Raw genomic sequence first — 16,247 nt, forward strand, 5'->3', positions numbered from 1 at the left:
AAATATATTATGTTTTAGTAAAAACATTAATCGTAACTCCAAGAATATTATTTAGAAATAAATATATACTTTTAATGTATATTTTTTTATAACTTGATCATGCGAATTGGTTGTATTTAGCCAAATGACAAATAAACGAAACTAACGGTAATATGAAGTACATACTTAATATCTATATAGACATATAAATATTCATTTTCAAAATGAAATATAAAAACTTATCACAACGGGCCATCCCAAAACTAACATGTGAAGCGTTAGTAACGAAATAAACGGAACGATCGGTTGGTGAAAGCAACCGACACCTTAAACGAAACGATCGGTTGGTGAAAGCAACCGGCACCTTAAACGAAAAGATCGGTTGGTGAAAGCAACTGGCACAAACGAATTAACAAAACCTCTAGTTGGGTGAAAGTGGCTAGCATAAACCGACTTGCGAGTCGATAATGGAAACTAACTGACCTTACGCGTTTAGGACGTGTGAAGGCAACGGACCTCGGGTCTAAACTGAAATTGCTAGTGAACCAAACACTGAACTCATAAGGTGAGTTTCACTACCCCTTTTTACGGTTTTACTGTTTTATTTATTCGGGGGTGGAAAACATACACAACTGCTTTTATATACGATATTTAGAAACAAAACACACAATCCTTATGCGAACATGAGTTGAACTATGTAGTGCTATAAGTCCCTTGCTTGCATACTATAACCATTAGCTAACGGAGTTAGCCACAGGAATATACGAATAGTACTATTGACGTTGACATTTCCCCCTACTGTTAGGTTAGTCGCGCTAACCTCCGATATTGCATCGAAACAGGGTGCGTATATTCCATCTGTGAGATTTGAACATGGCAAAAAGGATATAAGTCGTGGTTTGGTTATAGGCTCAGGGTTCGTCATATTAATTCGTAGATTTAGCTAGTCTACAGAGGATCACCGTATTTGTTTCAACAGATTATCGTATACTTATTTGTGAACTGATTCAAACTTTTGTGAATAACGTGACTTCATATCGAGTCTCAAAACCTGTGAACTCACCAACCATTGTGTTGACCTTTTTTACGTATGTTTTTCAGGGAATTAACAACGCTCATAAGGAATCATGAAGACGAGACCTCAATGCATAATTAGGATACCATTTTGGAGGATATTGCTTGTATAACCCTATCAATATTAAGGGTCATATACGAGACATCTCCTAATTGTTTTCAACAAATTTTGTTTGAAACTAAGTTATAATTTGTAAACGTTTCTTAATACTATTGGTATCCTAATATATGTATGTTGGCGATAATCATATGCTTATGGTATACATGACGTCACGTGCCCGCGCTTCCGCCTTGGCGGGGTGTGACAGTTTCCGGCGGAGCTGTGGTGGCAGGTGTCAGGTGGCAGGTTTGGTGTGTGTGTATATATATATATACATAGGACGGAGTCGTTGGGAGTCTGAGATGGAGCGGTCGCAGGTGGCGGAGCTGTGGTGGCGGTGATGATGAGGTTTGAGGAAATCCATGGCCGGAGTGGTGATGGTGGTGGCGTAAAGAGAGAAAGAAGAGAAAAAGGAGGGGAAAGTATTATAAATTTGCAGGTGCAGACGAAAAGACCTAAATGCCCTTACATGCACCTCACGTGAGGGTATTTAACTGAGTTTTTCTAACCCAGTTAGTGTAAAGGACATAACGTGTAGGAAAAAAATGTTTAAAGGACACCGCCTGTAAAGAAACTAAAAAAAGGACACGAACCGTAATTTGATTTATTTTAAAGGACAAAATTTGTAATTCTGTCTTTATATTTTATTATATCATGTCCATTTTTTAGTTTTTACCCGTCGGTAGATTCAATTAAGTTACATGTGTTCTTTTAACTTTTCTTTTTTTGCTTAACAAAGAAATTAAAAACAATAAGTATATTTATAACGCACATATAAACTTAAATTAACATTAAAATAAAAAATTCTTATAGCTTTTAATTAATAACAAGCAAAATCATATAAAGGATATATAATTTTTGTACAATATCTTGTTAGCAAAAAATAAATACATGTCATAGATTTGAGAAAGGATAAAGTTTCGAGTTGAAGTTTCAAAAACAACAAGAATTAAAAAAATTCTGTTGGTAAAAAAAATACCACACATATATATAGAATAGAATATGCTAGGCAAGTCACAGTGAAATAATATTTCGTGAAGATAAAATGAAAAAATCTAGCGTATATCCACCGTCCATATATAATAGTATTAGTTACAGAACGTATCCCTCAACAATCCACTACTATGTAGATTTGGACTAATACTTACTTTTCTCACACTTTTTACTCAAAGTTAACAATAACTACCAAACATGTCTTATTTGTGTTTGAAGCATCAAAGCATTATTTGTTTACTCGTCATACTATCAATTTCACATTTTCTCTATTAACTTTTCTACCATGTTAGAAAAGTTAGCTTTTAATAATTCAAACTATAACTATTAGCCAATAATAATTCATACTTACAGTCCTCACAAATAATAATTCTAATATTTTACTTTTATTGTCAAATGCAATCATGATAGCATAATCATCATAGATTTTACATTTAATTTATATTTGATTTATACTCGATTTCGCTTAAAATAATAAATAGTGTTTTTGAATTGGGGTTTTCTTATAAAAAAATGCCGAAGACCAACTTTCTTCTTGAAGACTAAACATTAACATTAAATATTAAGATTGTATATGTTTTCTAGAAGAATTAATCTTTAGTCCTTCATTTGTTATAATTATGAAGATTCCCATCACTATTATTATATAATAAACCTCTCTTTATTTTGCAACCAAAGTTTGCTTAATTCTTGCCTTTGGAACTTTAAAAATTGACAAGACTTAAAACAATTGCTGCCAAATGTTCGCTGTCCCCCCTTTAGGGTTCCATAAATTATGCACAACAAATTATTTAACAACAAAATTCAAAACTTTTTATTATAAGAAACATAGTTTGTTTTTTCATTCTATTTATTTTGATAGATGGATTATTAAGAAAGATAAATAAAAGGACGTGTTCTATAACAGTATTACCAGTTCGATCGGTATATAAGATGGTCATAGAAATCATTGAAAGAGACCACACTATCCGAACTGATGCAAGTTGACTGATTTAAGATCAAAACAATTTTATCAGTTCAACCATGTTTGAAACTTGATTGTTCTTTCTTATTTATATACATATTTTTCATGTTTATGATATGGATATAGATCATAAGTTTATAATCGTGAACCATCTTGATCATTATAAAACATGCAACACATTTTAATGAATAACCACCTTTGAAAAAAAAAGGAAGCAACCAGTCGGTGCAACCAATCAACCCAACGCGACTAATTTGCTTTCGGTTAAACTGATAGAATCCAGACAACAACACCCTAACCGTGTCGGTTTTAAGTGTAACGAAAAACAAAATAGTTGGACTAAAAACATAAGTTAGTAAACACTAGAGGTATGATATTGTAAGATTGACTAAAATAAAGGAAGAAACCTTCAAAATCACATGCATTTGCAGCAGCTTTGAGGCCCAGATTTTGCTGCTATCATCTCACTCACTCACTCACTCACTCACTCACACATTAATATTAACAATAATAATCTTCTACTAAACTCCTCACACTAGACCTCTTCTTTCTCCTCCAGGTTCTCAAATTCATATAATAATAATATAACCCCATCAATCATGCCCTAAAACAGAGCAACATAAAGCAGGCTAATTTAAGCTGAATTTGTGATCAAGATCAACAAAACTGAAGCTGGGCAGCCATGGAATCATCTATACAAGCTCATACACCTGTGTGCTCTGCAAGAATTGCACTAAAGAACAAAACCCATGTCAGGTTTAAACAATTTATTGGGTTTCATCCTTCAAGAACAACAAATTTGGTCTCACAGGTAACCCCAGTTGATCAGTTTCTGTATTGGGTTTTCAAGATTTTGTGTTACAAGTTGTTGATTCAGTTAAAGTTTGTGTCTTTTTTGAAATGTTAGTTTGTAGGGTTCATTTTGTTAATGAAAATTATGAAATGTGTGTGAATTTGCACATGTTTGGATTGAATTTTGGTGGGTTGATGTTTTGATGTGTTTTAGGGTTTTGTGTTTTTGATTGGTTGTAGTTTACGCAGTCGTGTTCGTGGTACAAGTACTCTGTGATTGCGGGGTTCTCAAATCAGATCATTGCAAGTTCAGGTTAGTCGTTGAGCTTAGATTCGTATATCAATTATTTATGGAAGGTTTTAACATTAAGTTTATTGAGAATGGTGGTGTTTGGATGTGCATTTTGAAAGTATTATGTGATCATGAATAATAATTATTAGTTAACAAATGTAGTATTTGAAAATTTGTTTATTATGTAAGGAATTAATCGGAAAAATATGGCTATATAAGTAGTTTTACTTAACTTGTTGATAGTTTTGTTGAACTATCTTCAAATTAATTATTGGGGACAACTAAATAAACACTACTAACACACTATTTAAATACCACAGACGTGCCATATGGCCCGCATGACCCATTTGACCAGTTTGACCCATATGGTTCGTACGGCCTATATGACTCATATGATGTGATAGGCAGGCTGGTGTACACTAAAGGGTGGTGTCGTTTTAGCAACACCCTTATTTTATTACCCCTAAATAAGTCAAAAGAGCATAACTAATTATTGTGACTTTGAAGTGTCAAAAATCAAGTAATCACTTTCAAAATGCACATCCAAGCACCCCCCTAGTTTGTTTCAAATAATTTGTTAATTCTGCATTTTATAGACTTTTCAAGACGGTGACGATATAAAGTGTCAACCCCAAGGGCAAACGACTCTGCACCAAAAGGATTTAAGCCTAAACCAAGCAACCCAAGAAAAGATCAGAAACCAGTTGAAGGAAAAGAAGTTTTGACTCCTTCTATCTCCACAGAGGTTGTGAATCCCACCATAAAAGAAAGTCAAAGCGATCAAGTCCCCGAGTTCAGTCAAAGGACAGAAAATGTAAATATTGATGTTTTGGAGGCAATAAGTAATAGTGATAACAAGGTTGAAACTTTAAGCGGTGAAAATGATGATGTTAGTGATGATGATGATGATGATGATGATGATGATGATAATGACGTTGAGGAAGCTTCTAGAATATTGAAGCTGGAAATGGAAGCAAACTTACTAAAACAGAAAGTGGAAGAACAAGAAAAACTACTAAAACAGAAAATCGAAGAAGAAGAAAAATTACGTAAACAAAAACTGGAAGAACGACTAAAGAAAGAAACCGAAGCAAAGTTAAGATTTCAAGAACTCAAATCTCTAGCGACCGAGACACTTGTCAAAGGTGAAAAAATATTTTATTATCCCAATATTGTGACACCAGATCAAGATATAGAAATATTCCTTAACCGAACCGTTTCAAGTTTATACGAAGAATCGGAAATCTTGATAATGGGAGCCTTTAACGACTGGCGGTACAAGTCTTTCAAAGTGAAACTAGAAAAAACAAACTTTGGCATGGATTGGTGGTCATGCAAAATACACGTCCCAAAAGAAGCATACAAGATAAACTTTGTGTTCTTTAACGGTAAAGACGTTTATGAAAACAATGATCGTAAGGACTTTTGCATCAATGTGGAGGGTGGGATGGATGTTTATGAATTTGAGGAGCTTTTGCTTGATGAAAAACGAAGAGAACTTGAACGGATTGCAAAAGAAGAATACGAGAAAGAGAAACAAGCGGAAGAACAAAGACGGATTGATGCTGAAAAGGCGGCTAGTGAGGCGGATAGATTGCAAGCTAAGAATGAAGCTGAGAGAAGAAAGGGGATACTTGAAGAACAGTTGAAAAAGGCGGTTAGGTTTGATGATGGTGTGTGGTATATAGAGCCTAGTGAGTTTAAAGGGGAAGATTTGGTTAGGTTGTATTATAATAAGGGTGCGGGCCCGCTTACGAATGCGAAAGATGTGTGGATTCATGGAGGGTATAATAACTGGAGAGATGGGTTGTCGATTGTCGAGAAGCTTGAGAAGTTTGAGGGGAAAGTTGGCGATTGGTGGTATGCTGATGGTATGTAATCATATCTATTATCCTATTTTTGTGATTAATAGTTTAATACTATACATATTTTTTTTTTACTCAGGGGTGTCAATCGTGTCAGGTTGGTGGGTTGGCTGGTTGAATTATTCAACCTGAACACGACCAATGTTTTTTATGTGTCAAGAAATATATCAATGCTAACCCGCACACACGTAAAATCATGTAAACCGAACACGACCGATAACTTTAATTAGACTAGAAGAAATATAACATAGAATAAAAAGTAATTCACCATCAAGCTAATCGGTTTCATTAGCAACTAATGGTATTAGTAGTGTTAACAAACTAATCACAACCATTCGCCAACTCTTTTACATAACAGACCCCGTACAATATTATCATTTTCAGTCCCTCTACTATTAGAATTGTAACAACCTGTTTAACCAATTTATCTAAACATATCAAGTGGGATGGGTGATAACCATGTTGTAAACGTGTTAATCGAGTTGGAAAAAATATGGGTTAAATTGGTCATGAACGGGTTAGTGGGTCGACCTGTTTAACTAAAACGGTTAGATAGGTCAACCTGAAAATGACCTGTTTAAGTAAACAAGTCAACCCCAACACGGACTGTTTATTTAATGGGTTAGACATGCCAACCCAAAACTTGATTATTTTCGTGTCGTGCCGAAAATTGCCACCCTTAGTTTTATTAAAGGTGACCCATTCCAAATCATTTACCTAAAAACGTCAAACGAGTAAAAGTAACGCTTGAACGAAAACAGGTCAAGTGGGCTGAACGGATCGAAAATCGCCCAAAGTGTATTTTTGCTGTATAAAACCTCAGCATTTAGATTATTGGTGAATCATATAATTTTGTAATCATATTTAAACACTAGACATTTATATTAATCTGATTGGTTAACTATTTCAAGTCCTAAATTTTATACAGTTATTGTCCCCCATCGTTCACTAGTCTTGGATTGGGTTTTTGCTGACGGTCCACCTCAGCATGCCACCATGTACGATAACAACAACCGCAAAGATTTCCATGCAGTCGTCCCAATTTCCATTCCACAAGCTCTCTTTTGGGCCGAGGAAGAACACGAGATTTACAACAAACTTCAAACCGAGAGACGGATACGAGAGGAAGAAATTCGTGCTAAGGTTTAAAATTACATATATACCCTTGTTTTCATATGTTATTTATCATTAATTAATTATGTGGTCATTTATAGGCGGAAAAAACAGCACGAATGAAAGCGGAAACGAAAGAAAGAACCATGAAAACATTTTTGTTGTCACAAAAGAACATAGTCTACACGGACCCACTTGAAGTCCAAGCTGGCGGTCTCGTGACAGTTTTGTACAATCCTGCAAACACCGTTCTAAACGGGAAGCCGGAAGTGTGGTTTAGATGTTCTTTTAAAATTACAATCTATATAAGTCTGATGTAAAATTTGACATTTTTTTGTATATATTGTGATGCAGTGAAGGTACCACTAGATGCATATGTGATGGATTTCGTGTTCTCTGAGAAGGAAACCGATGATGGCGTTTTTGATAATAAGAATGGTATGGATTACCATTTACCCGTGTCAGGCGGAATTGCCAAAGAACCACCTATGCATAGTGTGCATATTTCGGTTGAAATGGCTCCCATTGCAAAGGTTACTTTCCTTTTTTATTTTGCCTTCTATAAAATAATTCATATAATTTATACAAGAAATTTTATTGTAACTATGTTTCCTTTTTGAAGGTGGGAGGCCTTGGTGATGTGGTCACTAGTCTTTCTCGTGCGGTTCAGGATTTGAACCACAATGTCGATATAATTCTTCCAAAGTATGATTACTTGAATCTTAGCAATGTAAGTTTGTTGGGGTTTATTAACTTCTCATCTTAACTATGATTCTTGAAAAAATATATTCTTGTGTGTGAAATCATTATCTTATAGAGGAGCGGTCATTTCTGAACCAATAATATGTTTAGAACTGCGAGAACCGTATTAAATCTTATACCATTTATTATATAAATTGACTAGAATTCATGTAGAAATTATTTTTTTAAGATTTATTTAAAAAAATTATAATATTCATAGTCTATTATCTAAATGCATATATGTACATACACTGTATGCACGCCATTTATAGTTTTGTTCATTTCTTTAAAATGTGTGAATAATCAATACATTACAAATGATTACAAAAACCATATTATTGTAGGTGAAGGACTTAGGTTTCCATAAGAGCTACTCTTGGGGCGGGACCGAGATAAAAGTTTGGTTCGGGAAAGTTGAAGGACTTTCAGTCTACTTTTTGGAGCCCCAAAACGGGTAACATCACCTAGTGTTTATAAGAAATATAGAACTTAATGTAAACATAAATCTTTCATTTGTATTTAACAGACTCTTTTGGAAAGGATGCATTTATGGTTGCAATAATGACGGGGAAAGATTAGGTTTCTTTTGCCATGCTGCTCTTGAATTCCTTCTTCAGAGTGAATTTCATCCTGTAAGCTTTATGAAATGATTTTATTGTTGTTTAATCATAATTAAGATGTTTATTATTTTAAGAAATGGATAAGAAGGGGCTTTGTTTTGTTGTGTTTTTCAGGATGTGATTCATTGTCATGATTGGTCTAGTGCACCCGTTGCGTGGTTGTTTAAAGACAATTACAAAAGTTATGGTTTGAGTAAAGCGCGAATTGTGTTCACGATTCATAACCTTGAATTTGGGGCCCCACTAATTGGGAAAGCGATGCAGTATGCTGACAAGGCTACTACGGTAAATCTTCATAATTTTTTAATGTTTTAAAAACCGAGCCTGAGCTAATTTATTATTATTAAATAATTATTTAATTTATATATGTATGTTTTTTATTAATAAATTTTATATATTGGATAATATATATATATATATATATATATATATAGGATGAGTATCATTACAGATTCCTTAAATTAGTTAAGAACTTGAAGGAACCATTGAAAACTAACGTTTTTTATAAAAACTTTTGTATGTTAATGTTATTTGAGTGTAGTTTCATCATTTTGTATATCTATATTTATAATTACAGTTTTGAAAATTAGTTTTTATACATATCTATATTTTATTTTACACCTATGTAAATTTGTTAATAAATAAATTTTACACATATGTAAACTTGTGATTTATATATGTAATCAAAATTTCTTTATATAAAATATGATAAAACTACTCTTAAATAATGTTAGTATATAAAAAAAATTAAAAAAATGTTTGATTGTTTGAGTTCCTAACAGTTCTTAACTTTTTTGGAGTTCTTAAATGATACCAACCCTATATATATATATTCGGTTAATCTTATCATAATTTAACATATTATAAAGTTATGCAAACAATAGGGGCTTGTTTAGGCTGGTAATTCCGCTTAAGTTTGATAAGTAAAGCTCAGTTCGTTTAAGCTCTGATCGATTCAAGCTTTTAGGGAGCCCATCTTGAGTCTCACGAGCGGCTTGGCTAGTTTGCACCCCTGGTTACAACCCATCAAACCTGTTTGACACGTTTATATAAATGAGTTAAACGAGTAGTGTTCGGGTCACATAATTTAAAGTGTTTCCAGGATATAGATGATGTCTTTGACACAAATACATATTCGAACATGATCGACACCGCGAATCTTATGGGAGACTTTATGCAGGTATCTCCAACTTATTCACGCGAGGTTGCTGGAAATCCCGTAATCGCCCCTCATTTGTACAAGTTTCACGGGATACTTAATGGCATTGACCCAGATATCTGGGACCCGTTTAACGACAAGTTCCTACCAGTAAGTAACATTTTCTATTTACACGTTGGCCTCATTTCATAAAACTATCTATTAATCTTCATTTCAATTTTAACTGTAGGTATCTTACACCTCGGAAAACGTGGTGGAAGGCAAAAAAGCAGCCAAAGAAGCGGTACAGCAACGAGTGGGTCTAAAACGAGCCGATCTACCCTTAATTGGAATCATCACCCGGTTGACTCACCAAAAGGGAATCCACCTCATCAAGCACGCCATCTGGCGGGCCCTGGACCGTGGCAGCCAGGTCGTGTTGTTGGGCTCGGCTCCGGACCCTCGCATTCAAAATGATTTTGTTAATTTAGCAAATCAACTTCATTCTACACATCATGACCAGGCCCGCCTCTGTTTGACCTATGATGAACCTCTATCCCACTTGGTATGCTTTATATTCCATTTCTAATTTGCTGTTTTGTTTATTCGTGTTGACCTTTTGACCCGTTCTTGTATCGTTGTAGATATATGCTGGTGCTGATTTTATTTTGGTCCCTTCAATATTCGAGCCGTGTGGGTTGACTCAACTTACAGCTATGAGATACGGTTCCATACCGATTGTGCGAAAAACTGGAGGTATTATTATATCTAAAGTTTGACTTTTAAAGTCAAAACAAGTCAAACTTTAACTAATTCTGTTATTTTGCAGGACTTTATGATACTGTGTTTGATGTTGATCATGATAAAGAGAGAGCACAGTCACAAGGGCTTGTACCAAACGGTTTTAATTTTGAAGGAGCCGATGCTGCTGGTGTTGACTAGGCAGTCAACAGGTAACTAATTACAGAAATCTTATGTGTAATGGTTATTTCTTGAGGATAAATTTATTTATATACAAAAACAAACTTGAAAATTGTCATATTTACCTAACCAAAACTAATTTACCCAACTTTAATTTTTTACTTAATTACCATTCTACCCCTTTCCATTATATTTGTTTAAAACTTTTAACTCTAATTTTTTTATTTTGATTGACATTGGCAAAAAACAAGATGGACGTATATGAAATTTTAAAGTAAAAAAAATGGTAAAAGAAATATTAAGCTAAAAATAGGTAAAAAAAATGAAGTTAAAGATGGGCATTTATGAAGTTTTTAAATTTTAGAAAAAGGGTAAAATGGTCATTTATTAAATTGTTTCTCAATGAAGTGGGTATATTTGATACTTTAACTACTTTGTAAGGGCATATATGATATTTTAATTTTTGTATGGATATATATGATATTTTCCTAGTTTATAGAGGTCTATATGAAATTGCCCGATTTTTTTATATAATTACTGAAATCTTATGTTTAATAGTTATTTGTTTTTTTTAACAGAGCGATTTCAGCATGGTATGAGAGTCGGGATTGGTTTAATTCGTTATGTAAAACGGTGATGGAGCAAGATTGGTCATGGAACCGACCGGCTCTTGATTATCTGGAGCTTTATCATGCGGCTCGGAAGTGAAGTTAATGGAGAAAGTGCAGTTTGATTAGATTTAATAAGTTACGGACAGAAAAGCCATAGGAGAATTTGTACAGGTCTTTTGTTTTCTGCAATTATGATTCTTATAATGATAAGGTTGTGTTTGCTGATGAGTTTTAGAAGACATTGATAGTGTTTTCTTGGAACTCTCTTTTTTAATATTTAAATAATAATTCAAATTATAAATTTATCAAACAAAAACTTGTTCAGTTTTTTTGTACTCTTATTTTCTATTAAACCTGTATTAACTTGTAAAACTTAAGCTATTCATGCACATATATAACACAAATATGTAAGTGTGTCTAACATAAAATAGTAGAGTGAATGGTAGGTAAAAGAATTGTTGATCTTAAAACAATGATGTATAATTCTGAAAAGACACTAAAGTCTCACTTAATCCAATTACCCAAAGATGTTAATACTTTTATTTATTACTTGTATATGGATGATAAGAGTACTGAATTGTCATTTTCTAAATTTGACATCTACCTATTATATAATGATAAGACCATGTGTTATGAGATGACGTATTTTAATCTTTTTAAAAGCTTGTCAAACCAACATGACATGGGCACCAAGGATAATGAGTCCCTTTGGACGCTACCCTGTTAACGGGTAGCTTGGGATGTGAGGTTACACTTTTTCTCCAACCAATCAAACTACCCAACTCACATTTTATATAAATAAATAATTAAAAAATAATTGTGTTTTAGTTATAGCATCACATATTTTTTGTGCAAAGTTAGTGAGAACTCCCATGTTTGACAATTATTTTTTCAGTTTTTAGTTAAATCATTATACATAGCATACTGTGAAAATTATACTAATAAGAGATGTACTTAAAAATCTTAATGGACAACATTTTACAAATAAAGTAATAGACTGGAATACCCTATAGGCCGATACTTGCAGCATATGTGATACTAGTTACGTGCATGTATGTGACACTATTTATCTAATATGATACTAGGATTAAAAATATCCATATAACCGGTATCTCTAAATTACAAAAAAGCAAGTTTGGATTGAGCATTTTATCTCTAAAATTCGATAAGCCAACATTTCATCGATTCAAAGTTTCAAACTAGGGATGCGTATTTTGTCCCAAATACATGTACCCGTACCCGTACCGATTTAGCCTATTTGGTACGGGTATCGGTACTCGTTTTGTTGAATTTTAGTTCAGGTACAATCGGGTTACCGGCACGGGTACGGTACAAGTACGTTTGATATTCCATACATGTTTGGAATATGTAGGGGTTTAATTAGGATTCTTCATATTTAATATATAAAATAAACTCTCAAACCATATTATTATTGTACAAGTTTCATAGGCTTCTTCAATAATATAACATCCAAGAGTTGAACAAACAAACATATATCACTTAAAATTGACAACCGGATTAAGATTCATCAATACTATCTGATCATTAAATTGGCAACCAATCCGGTACCCGTCACGTACATTCACGCGTACCGGTATCCGGATTAATTCAGGTTTCAAAATCATTGGATATTTGGAAATAAAAAACAAAACAGTACAAAAACGAATACCTTACCGAAATAATGTATGTGTACCAATGGAAGCGCATCGGTGGCGATGGTTGGCAAAAACTGCATCGCCATCGCCAGTGATCGCCGTCTCGGTGTTCAACTCCAAACTGTTGCCACTGATTTCCAACGGATTTCCAAGATTCACGACAAGCTCTTTCTCGCTCTCTCTGGTCTCGCCAGCGATGCTCAAACACTATAACTATTATTATTAATCCAACTCTGGAAATCGTTATTTAATTTCAATTTTTTAGCTACTAATTGATAATAATGTCATGTGTCACTTCGGTTTTGGGCTACACAGAGCTATAAATAAATAAATAAATAAATAATGAATTTAGGTCTATATTTTTTTGTTAAGTCAATTACCTCAAAACGGTGAGATCCGAACGACTTGATTTTTGTTAACCGGAGGTTTAAAAACCTGAATTGAAGCACTGTTTCATCGTTTGGATTAATAAAATCCAATTCAAAACCACAGTTTAGGATCGTTTTTTCCAGTTTCATGCACACCCTAAATGTAGTTGTCCAATGCAGACCATTTGTTGAGCTAGTATGAATCATATTGAGCGAGTATTTGATCTTGGCTACTAAAGGCAGAAATAGGTAACTTTTGAAAGTGGTGTTGGTGATGAATCATATTTAGTATGAAACTGATTATCAAAAGTCGAATATTTGAGTTTGAGTAGTATGAAGCAGAAGTTGCTTATCCAAACACAAGACACTAATTATAGTTACTTTGAAGAACATGCATCCAAACTCCCATGTGTTATTTTGGATCTCTTATTTTGTTGTGCATTTGGGATTTCTTTTAAGTTGTATTTTGTGTTATTGCAGCCATCAACAGCTCGTGTTTCGCCATAAACTATATCATTTACGCGAAGAAAGAGACACGAAGCCTGAAACATTTGCTAGTCTCGTCTCTGCTATGTTGTACGAGAAAAGGTGAAATATTATCTTACTACTGTTTAGTTTTTAAATCTTAGACTAGTTATATAACAATCATATCTAGAAGGAATTCAAGTCTAATATTATTCTCCATATATAGAGACCTTATGTAAGCCTATTAGACACACAATCAAAATACACTACATGTTCTAGTTTATCACTAAAGCCCCAATCTTTATTTTTTACATCTTTTACTTTCATAATTTTATAGAAATTGTTATAATTAATACAACTTACTAATATTCTTTGTAGGTTTGGCCCTTATTTCTGCCAGCCTGTCATTGCTGGCTTGGGAGATGACGACAAGCCATTTATATGCACAATGGACTCCATTGGAGCAAAGTAGGCCCACTGTTTATGCTTCTATTCTTGGTCACATGCCAAAGTAGTTCATTATGATTATATTAATAATGTATTAACTTGTTATTTTTTTTTACAAATGAACATAGGGAGTTGGCAAAGGATTTTGTTGTTGCGGGTACTGCTTCTGAGTCTTTGTATGGTGCTTGTGAATCGATGTTTAAGCCGGACATGGTACGTTTCTATTTTTTTTTCATGTCAACTAGTCAAAAGTCTAAACAGGTTTTATAAAACAGAAAGTTTATATGATAAAATTTATTGTATGCAGGAAGCTGAAGAACTTTTTGAGACAATCTCCCAAGCTCTCTTATCATCGGTGGATCGCGATTGCTTGAGTGGTTGGGGAGGTCATGTTTACATTGTGTAAGTTTGTTGATCTTATTCTATTTTTTCTATTTGTTACATCTCATACATAATTAAAGTGGTTATCTACTTTGTTCCTGTTTACCTACATGCATATGCTACACACACACCCACCATATGGGTATGAGGCTCATTTCGGTACTCCCATATAATTTAAGAACTTTTAAGAACTCTTAAAACCAATATTGTTTTTTTTTTATATTTTTATATATTTTATATTATTTAAGTGTGGTTCTGTCATCGATCTTATGTATTTTGTATGATTATACATGTAAGTTGGTTTCAAGCAAATGTAAATTGTTTATTAAGCATATGTAACTTGATTATTACACATATGTAATCACCAAATTACATATGATAAATGATAAAATTACCCTCAAATATATTAAATTTTATAAAATAAATAAATAAATAGATATAATAATTGGTTGTTCATAGTTCTTAAAATTTTAGAGTTTTGTAGAGAACCATATATATATATATATTAGGGGGTGCGCACGCGATACAGCGGAGAACACAACACGTAGGTTATCATTAGTATTTTTAAGAAAATAAGGCATTAGCCAATTAACTAAAAACCTAGTTAAATCGCAATTGTTTTAAATTTTTATATAACAATAGCATACTTATATTAAAGATAACACTTGTTATCATGGTGTATTTTTTTTACTCTTTTTTGTGTGGTTAAATAACCGCCTTATATGTCATAGTTAAATCAATAGGTGCGCACATATTTATGCGGTTTTTTACAGTTCTTTATTTTATGTCGATTATGTATTGAATGACTCTCCCATGTATATAATTTGTATGGAATATTTTTTTGCAGGACACCAACTGAAGTGACTAAAAGAATCTTGAAAGGAAGAATGGATTAACCTTTAAACTTTAGTTGCTGTTGATAGTATTGAAACATTTGACTTTCGGATTGTCATAAGATGGTTTCTTGATGTTATGTGTTTGGTACCTTAAAAATTATTATAAAAGAAAGTGTTTGGGTTTATGGGTGTGGTGGATCATAAACACTCTTGTCTCAAGGTTTTGATGACAATAACCAAACATATTGGTTTGGGTGGTTTGAATTGTACTTGCTTAATAATTCATTATTAAAATTCTAAAATGTTAAAAAGATGGCTTGTAAACGTTACACGTTCTGACAACTAACCACATAGATTGACGTTGTAAACACCCTGTTCAAAGCTTCAATCTTATACGAACTGGAGTCTGAACATGTACCGATATATGATGCCTCCTAGTTTTCACTTTCTTCAGTTTTGTTTTTGCTCTTGTTTTGGCAGATGTTCTTGATCCATTTGATGAGTTTCTTGGCTCTTTCCTTTGCTACTTGACTGAGTGTTTTCGTTTTATTCTTATCATCATCCACTTTGATCAATTCGTGTTGATAGTCTCGGATCGCACCAATCCCTCCAGCACCCCATTGATCTGCCCAAGTTGGTGCCTCATAGCTAGTCATGCTCTATAGCTCTTCAAAACATGCACAAGAAAAAAAAAACATTGTCATTTAATGCATGACATATTTAGTGAGTGTTGGTCTATATATGTATGTATAGATCATACAAACATATATGTGTATGTGTTGTGTTGTGTGTGTGGAGAGAGAGAGAGAGAGAGAGAGAGAGAGAGAGTTAAAACATAATTTAACCATACCAGCTGGCAGCTGATAGAATGCAATAACCAACACTCTAAAAC

At 33.4% G+C, this 16,247-nt stretch overlaps 1 protein-coding gene and 1 pseudogene across 2 annotated transcripts; both read left to right on the forward strand.

The window, feature by feature from the left end:
- Positions 1-3,710: 3,710 nt before the first annotated feature.
- On the forward strand, positions 3,711-11,524 carry LOC143596937 (soluble starch synthase 3, chloroplastic/amyloplastic-like; annotated as a pseudogene). The gene is made up of 14 exons (XR_013146810.1): positions 3,711-3,921; positions 4,143-4,215; positions 4,791-6,065; positions 6,988-7,202; positions 7,274-7,705; positions 7,795-7,902; positions 8,258-8,367; positions 8,440-8,545; positions 8,648-8,818; positions 9,714-9,842; positions 9,922-10,236; positions 10,316-10,427; positions 10,501-10,624; positions 11,171-11,524. The product of XR_013146810.1 is annotated as a soluble starch synthase 3, chloroplastic/amyloplastic-like (transcript).
- Positions 11,525-13,617: 2,093 nt separating this feature from the next.
- Positions 13,618-15,539, forward strand: LOC143596930 (proteasome subunit beta type-3-A-like). Its single transcript, XM_077075584.1, has 5 exons — positions 13,618-13,814; positions 14,070-14,159; positions 14,267-14,351; positions 14,446-14,540; positions 15,367-15,539. Exons 1-5 carry the CDS (start codon positions 13,618-13,620, stop codon positions 15,413-15,415), a joined length of 516 nt encoding a protein of 171 aa, XP_076931699.1. The 3' UTR covers positions 15,416-15,539.
- The last annotated feature ends 708 nt before the right edge of the window (positions 15,540-16,247 follow it).

This window comes from Bidens hawaiensis, unplaced genomic scaffold, assembly GCF_021521415.1.
Source record: "Bidens hawaiensis isolate Kalapana, Puna unplaced genomic scaffold, B.hawaiensis_p1.1 tig00047389_1, whole genome shotgun sequence".
NCBI classification, from domain to species: domain Eukaryota; kingdom Viridiplantae; phylum Streptophyta; class Magnoliopsida; order Asterales; family Asteraceae; genus Bidens; species Bidens hawaiensis.

Coding starts and splice junctions, on each gene's coding strand:
- LOC143596930 (XM_077075584.1), top strand. CDS start 13,618: ATGCATCCAAACTCCCATGTGTTATTTTGGATCTCTTATTTTGTTGTG. Junction 14,352..14,445: donor CGATGTTTAAGCCGGACATG/GTACGTTTCTAT, acceptor TATTGTATGCAG/GAAGCTGAAGAACTTTTTGA. Junction 14,541..15,366: donor GGAGGTCATGTTTACATTGT/GTAAGTTTGTTG, acceptor ATTTTTTTGCAG/GACACCAACTGAAGTGACTA.